The sequence below is a fragment of the Quercus suber genome, unplaced genomic scaffold, assembly GCF_002906115.3.
Source record: "Quercus suber isolate HL8 unplaced genomic scaffold, Cork oak 2.0 scaffold_622, whole genome shotgun sequence".
NCBI lineage: Eukaryota > Viridiplantae > Streptophyta > Magnoliopsida > Fagales > Fagaceae > Quercus > Quercus suber.
Window position 1 is genome coordinate 210,890 of NW_027070065.1, and position 7,325 is coordinate 218,214.

General features: G+C 41.6%; 2 protein-coding genes across 2 annotated transcripts; one reads left to right on the forward strand and one right to left on the reverse strand.

The window, feature by feature from the left end:
* The first annotated feature begins 1,181 nt into the window (after positions 1-1,181).
* LOC111998513 (uncharacterized) lies at positions 1,182-2,600 on the forward strand. Its single transcript, XM_024030610.1, has one exon. The coding sequence runs from the start codon at positions 1,182-1,184 to the stop codon at positions 2,598-2,600; it is 1,419 nt and encodes a 472-aa protein (XP_023886378.1).
* A 477-nt stretch (positions 2,601-3,077) lies between these two features.
* Positions 3,078-6,412, reverse strand: LOC111998512 (uncharacterized). The gene is made up of 2 exons (XM_024030609.1): positions 5,890-6,412; positions 3,078-3,208 (listed from the first exon to the last, which is right to left on the reverse strand). The coding sequence occupies exons 1-2, from the start codon at positions 6,410-6,412 to the stop codon at positions 3,078-3,080; spliced, it is 654 nt and encodes a 217-aa protein (XP_023886377.1).
* Positions 6,413-7,325: the final 913 nt, after the last annotated feature.

A 7,325-nucleotide genomic window follows, 5' to 3' on the forward strand; every position in this document is an offset into this window, starting at 1 on the left:
TTACAAGAGAAGCACTAAAGCCACCATTAAGGCCCCAACGGCTAGAAACTATGAAGCTATATATACACATTCATCAGAGATAGACAAGGTACATACACACACACCCAAAAATACTTTAATATAGATATCTTTGGTATTCAAAGCTTTCTAATCTCCCCAAAAGCTTCTATGTACTGACTTTATCATCGGAGACGTTGTGGCAAGCACCACACCAGTGACTACCTAAGGAGAACCTTTACTCTACATTTGCAGGAATAGTGACGATTCAGCTCCATCTAGACGAACCTATAATACTGATGATTTACACTTCATCAATTTGGCGCCGTTTGTGGGAAACAACATTTTCGCACCTAGATTTGAAAGTGTGGTTCCAATCAATTCCCAAATTCAGATGGAGTCCAACCAAGATTCTGCAACATTAGCCCTGCAAATCCAAACACTTACGGCTAGCGTGGAAGAACTTACCAGACAGAACCAGGAGATGAGGCTACGGCTTCAGCAAGAGGAAAATTGGTCCAGGACCAATCAGGAAGATGATGGAGATAGTTAGAGACGGAGTGACCGTCGGAGTCCAGCCACTCTAGAAGGACCAAGCTCGGATCTCCTCTGGGAAATGAGAAAGTAGATGGACGAGTTAAGGAACGCCATAAAAGAGAAGACAGATCGAAGCCTGGACAGAATGGTCAAAACGACGAATTCACCCTTCACGGCGGCCGTCCTGGAATGCCTAGTACCGTCGAAATTTCGCCTGCCTCAGTTTGAACCGTTTGATGGACTGAAAGACCCCTTGGACCACCTCAACACTTTCAAGACAACTCTAGGCCTTCAACAGCCTCCTGATGAAATACTCTGCCGCTCTCTCCATCACACTCAAAGAAGCTGCAAGGGAGTGGTTCACAAAGTTACCAATATCGTCCATCGATAGCTTCTAACAGTTGGACGATTCCTTTGTATGCCACTTCGTCGGAGGATAGCGCCCAAGGAGGCCAGCAGACCACTTACTTACCATCAGGCAAGGGGAGAAGGAGACCTTGAGGTCGTACGTGAAGCGTTTCACTTGAGAAACTTTAGAGGTTGACGAAGCTGATGACAAGGTACAGCTGACAACCTTTAAAGCTGGATTAAAATCCAGGGATTTTGTGGTCTCACTCATGAAGAATCTCCCAAAGACGATAGCAAAAATGCTTCTGAAGGCGCAGAAGTACATGAACGTCGAAAACACTTTAGTAGCAATAAAAGACATAGAGAAGTCTAATGAAAAAGGAAGGAAGGATGACAATTGGAGAGGGCAAAAAAGGGAGCATTTAGATCGTCAGAATAGCGACAGGGGTAAAAAGAAAGATGATAAAATTCCTCGAACGGTAAAATTCACTCCCTTAGTCATGTCTGTTGACAAAATTTTGGCGCAAATTAAAGATGAGCACTATCTCAAATGGCCAATGCCATTACACTCGTCTCCTAATGTATGTGCCAAGAAGAAGTATTGCTGTTTCCACAAGGATCACGTCCACTATACAAAAGATTGCAGAGACCTGAAGGAGCAGATAGAGGAACTCATTCGAAAAGGGAAATTGCAAAGGTTTATAAAGAAGGGAGAGCCCAGTAGGTCCAGGGACGATAACAAGGACAAGCGTGAAGCCTCACTAAGGGACAAAGACCAAACGTCCCAACGTCCACCAAGTGTGATCGGAGAGATAAAGATGATCACAGGGGGACCAGTCATATATGGGTCATTCAGATCCCTCAAGAAGTCATATCACAGGCAGGTGAACAACATTTACAAGACACCACCCTCAAAGCAGAGACGGACAGATAAGGACATGTTTTTCTCGAAAGAAGATGCTAGGGGAGTGAAGCAACCTCATAACGACCCCTTGGTCATAATGCTCACGATAGAGGGGTTCAATACTAGGAGAATCCTCGTAAATAATGGCAGCTCTGTGGACATCATCTATTTATCCGTTTTTCAACAGTTAAAGTTAGATCCAGGAAGGCTACGCCCTTTTGAGTCCCCTCTCGTCAGCTTCAGCGGGGATAAGGTGTACCCCAAAGGCATAGTGATGCTGACAGTCACAGTGGGGTCTTATCCGCGACAATTGACTTGTCAGTTGGACTTCCTAGTAGTAGATTGTTCCTCATCATACAATGTGATCATCGGGAGGCCCACACTCAATTGTTGGAAAGTAACCATGTCCACCTATTACCTGAAGGTAAAATTTCCAACAAAGAATGGTGTAGGTGAAGTAAGAGGAGATCAAGTGCTGGCCAGGGAGTGCTATCAAGTAGTGCTGGCTGCAAAGGAAAACTATACATGGATCATCGAGGAGAAAGAAGAGGAGAAGGTGGAAGTCCTAGAAACTGTGGAGCTGGTTGACGGAGAGCCAACAAAGACTACAAGAGTAGGGACGACCATAAGTACAGACATGAAGAGGAAACTAGTCCAATTCCTTAAGGAAAGCCTGGACATATTCGCCTGGAGTCATGAAGACATGCTAGGCATATCCACAGAGATCATCCAACACAGGTTAGACGTTAACCCCGTGAAAAAAGCCCGTGTTTACTCCAAAACGAAACCAGGCAATCATGGACGAAGTAAATAAACTACTAGCAGCGGGCTTCATCCACGAGGTCTACTACCCGAACTGGCTAGCCAACATTGTCCCTATAAAGAAGGCGAGTGGGAAATGGAAGATGTGCGTGGATTGCACAGACCTGAACAAAGCCAGCCCAAAGGATAGCTTCCCCCTGCCAAGGATAGACCAGCTAGTAGATTCCACAGCAGGACACAAACTCCTGACTTTTATGGACGCATTCTCGGGGTATAATCAGATAAAAATGGTGGAAGAAGACCAAGAAAAAACTGCCTTCATCACAAGCCAATGGCTCTACTGCTACAAAGTAATGCTATTTGGGCTGAAAAATGCAGGAAAAACCTACCAAAGGTTAGTAAACAAGATGTTTAGTAAACAGATCGGAAGGAACATGGAAGTGTATGTGGACGATATGCTCGTTAAGAATAAAGACGAATTTGATCACCTGGACAACCTCTAAGAAACGTTCACAACTTTCAGACAATACTAGATGAAGTTAAACCCTAGCAAGTGCGCCTTTGGGGTGGCATCGGGAAAGTTCTTAGGGTTCATGGTGTCCCAAAGAGGAATAGAAGCAAACCTAGAGAAGGTACAAGCCATACTGGAGATGGCATCACCTAAGACCGTCAAAGATGTCCAAAAGCTCATAGGAAGAATAGCAGCGCTTAATAGGTTCGTCTCCAAAGCAACAGGCAAATGCCTACCTTTCTTCAAAATGCTAAAGCAGGCCTTCGTTTGGACGAATGAATATGAGAAAGCCTTCTAGGAGCTCAAGCGCTACCTGAGCAATCCACCCCTCCTGAGCCCATCTAAGGAAGGAGAAAGCCTATATTTATACCTAATAGTATTAGCCACAGCCGTGACCGCCACCTTGATTCGAGAAGAGGATAGAAGACAGCTCCTAGTTTACTATGTCAGCCAGGTCTTCCAAGGGGCAGAAGCCAAATACCCACTCATAGAGAAGATTGTATTTGCTTTGATTGTAGCCTCACACAAGCTGCATCCTTACTTCCAGGAGAACCTCATCTTGGTGATGACAGACCAACCTATAAAGAAGTTAATGAACAAGCCCAAGGTTGCAGGAATGATGATCCAGTAGGCCATCAAGCTCAGCCAATTCGACATTGAGTACCATCCCATAACAGCCATTAAGGCACAGGCATTGATAGATTTCATCGCCGAGTTTACGGCTCCAGACGAAGGAGTAATAGACTGACGGTTCATCAACTCAAAAGAGGGGTGAAGTAGGGGTTATTATCATCACACCAGAAGGAGAGACGCTCAAGTATGAAGTCCAGCTAGCATTCTCGACAACCAACCATGAAGCTGAATACGAAGGAGTACTGACGGGACTAAGGGTCGGGAAGGCGCTAGGCATCAAAAACTTTCTCCTCCATAGTGATTCAAAGCTCGTTGTAGGTCAGATAAAGGGGGAATTCAAGGCAAAGGAGGAAAGGATGCAAAAATACCTAAAGTTTACGAACCTTTTGACACAGGAATTTGATCAAATAGAGTTCACACAGATCCTTAAAAGCCAAAATATTAGGGCAAATGAGCTGGCGAAACAGTCATCGTCGGAAGCAGAATCAACAAATACAAACTTGAAGATTGAAGTCCAGAATCATCCCAGCAACGAAGAAGTCTTCACCTTCGTGACCCAAAGCGAAAGCAGCTAGATGACCTTAATCTTGTCCTTTCTTCAAGACGGACGACTTCCACATGACGTCGAAGAGGCCAGGAAGATCAGAAAAAGGGCAGCAAGGTTCACGATCCTGAATGACACCCTGTACAAAAAAATGCTTCTCCATGCCTTACCTAAAGTGTGTCAACGAGGAGGAAGCCAAATATATTCTAGAAGAGATCGATGAAGGAGTTTGTGGAGACCATGTAGGCCCGAGATCCCTAATTAGCAAAGTCATCCGAACGAGTTACTTCTAGCCTACCTTGCAGAAGGATGCAAAGGAGTTTGTCAAGAAGTGCGACACATGCCAAAGATTTGAGAACGTCCAATGCATCCCATCTGAGAAACTAACGACAATAGCCTCCCTATAGCCGTTTGCCCAGTGGGGACTTGACATCATTGGCCTGTTACCCCAAGGTAAAAGGCAGGTAAAATTTTTATTAGTTGCTATTGATTATTTCACAAAATGAGTTGAAGCAGAAGTGCTATCAGCCATAACAGGGGCGAAGGTCTAGAGTTTTGTCTGGAAGAACATAGTCTGTCGATTCGGGATTCCACGAATGATCATATTGGACAATGGGAGGCAGTTTGACAGTCGAGGTTTTGGGGATTTCTGCTCAGGATTAGGAATCAAGAACCAACCCTTGAGAGGTTCTTAGCCCAAATACTTACCGCACCCATTCTGAGTGTTGAGAGAAGTTTTGGTGCCTATAGGAAGCATTGAAAGAAGTCAGTGAGTGGCGGATGCAATGTAGAATTGTGGGATCCAAATAACTAGTGAAGATAAGACTCCAAGAAGTCTGTTGGTAGCTAGAGCTTGGAGGGCTCAAGTACATTGGGTAAATTAGACCTATAGGGTCTTTTTAATATTCTTGTATTCCAATTTATTCACTAATGGATCGATTTTGGCTTGGAAGGCCGTGTAGAGGTTTTTCACCGACTACTTTGGTTTCTTCTTCGATAACACGTCTCGGTGTTATCTTGTATTTGCATCTTTCTTCCATACTTTTTAAACTTTACATTTATCACCTATTGTACTTGCTTATAGCTTAGAATGGTGTTCCGGTTTATTGCGCTTCATTTACTCTTATTCCGCACTTAAATAAGTTAGAGTAAAAGCAGTTAAACCGTAATTTAAAATTGGAGATCTAAATAAGTATTAGTGTTTTCACAGTAATTGTGCTTTCACTCTTTAAAGAGATTCAACAAAACTTTTCTTTAGACTTGTCTTCTCTAATATGTAACAGTCCAACCATTTCTTTATATGACTTGGACCAACTCCATAAAAGTAGTTGAGCCCAAAGTTCTGATGGAAAATAACTTTCTTTGATTTGAAATCTTTTGAGTGTTTGAATATTATATTATAAAGTATAAACATGAAAATATTGGTGAGCCCACTCACCGTTAAACACCACTCGCAAAAAGAAAAAATGACTTTTTTTTTATGAGAAGAAATATATAACTTTACTAATGCATGAACTAAATAAGCAATATTTGGTGGCACCGACTCCATCCAAACTAAAAGTGGAGAAGAATTTCTAGCTCTTTTGACTAATGCATGAGCCACTGCGTTGCCCTGCCGCCTAGTATGAGAGAAGAAGTGAGCTTGAAACAAACCCGAAGTAGACTTGCAGTCTTTTATGATGTTCCCTATACAAGAGCGGTCTGAGGTAGCTCCGGATAGTGCCTTAAATACTGTTTCAGAATCACCCTCGAAGACAACCCGTTGTAGGCCCAATTCTACAGCAAATAACACAGCTCGCCTAGTTGCCAAGGCCTCCAAGACTTCCACACTATCTGGCTTATTGATTTTTTCAGCTAAAGATCCCATCACTTCCCCTTTTTCATTCCTTATCACAAATCCTAGCCCTGCTTCACCCAATTCCTCCAACAAAGCTCCATCATAATTAGCCTTATAGAAATCTGATATCGGTGGTCTCCATTTCACTTTATTAGGAATTGCTTTGGGTTGCTTCGGTGTTGCCTTGGACTGAAACTCGGAGAGAGTGTTTTGGGCTGCTTCATATATCTTACCAACAGGGGTGCACGGTTCATTGACTCTGTTTTTGTTCCTTAGAAGCCAAATGTACCAAGCCACCACCACAAAGAGCTCCAGGTTCTCATGCTGAACTTCTATCATGCCAACCAGATCGGAGAAGGTCGAAACACCTTGCGCTGCATTTCGAATAGCCTGAAAATGAAGGCCCCATGCTGGTTGAATGGCAGTGCAGTCCCAAAGGGCGTGAATGGCCGTTTCTACATGCTGTCCACACGAGATACAAACTTAAGAGTCCACCACCTGACGACAGAATAAAATGACTTAATGTAAGAGTATGTTTTATATTTAATTAAAAGATAAAATGACTTAATGTGCGGTGGTAGGTTTTATATTTTTTTTTTTTTTGAGAATCAGGTTTTATATTTAATTAAAAGCATGTTTTTAATGTAAGAGTATAATTTGTAATGAATATAATAAATATATATAGTATATTTTTAATATAATTAAAATTGATTAAAATTTTTTTTTATTATTAAATAAAATTCAAATCTCTATATTGTAGTTACCACTTAAAATTGTGACTAAATTACACTTTTGATGCTTATAGTTTGAAATTATTTTTATTTTAGTCTCTTAAGTTTTAGATTTTTCATTTTAGTCCACCAATAAGTTTGACTTTTGTTTTCAAATGGTCATTCAATTAATCTCTGTAACTAATCTAATTGCTAAGAAAAAAGACTTTGTTTTGTTGGTATTTGATACACAATTTTAAAAACGCAATCAAACTTGATAAATTAAAATGCAAAATCTCAAATCTAAGAGTCCAGAATAAAAACAGTCAAATGGATCAATAGTGTCATTGAGCCTAAAATTATTTATGATATATTGTGCTATGTTGGAGGCAACTATAGGTAGATGGGGACATGAGCATTACTGACAGCCAGCAGCTGTATTTTCTATGAATCAATTTCCTAGAACCATCGAGTGAAGTACTAAGAAATTACAAACAAATGAATCATATTACCTTAAACCTTGCCTACTCCATATTTAAATA

Bases quoted from the DNA above. Each gene is read 5' to 3' on its own strand.
- LOC111998513 (XM_024030610.1), top strand. From the start codon at position 1,182: ATGCTTCTGAAGGCGCAGAAGTACATGAACGTCGAAAACACTTTAGTA.
- LOC111998512 (XM_024030609.1), bottom strand. From the start codon at position 6,412: ATGATAGAAGTTCAGCATGAGAACCTGGAGCTCTTTGTGGTGGTGGCT. The intron at 3,209-5,889 runs GTTTGTTTCAAG...TGACGGTCTTAG, and splicing joins AGACTGCAAGTCTACTTCGG to GTGATGCCATCTCCAGTATG.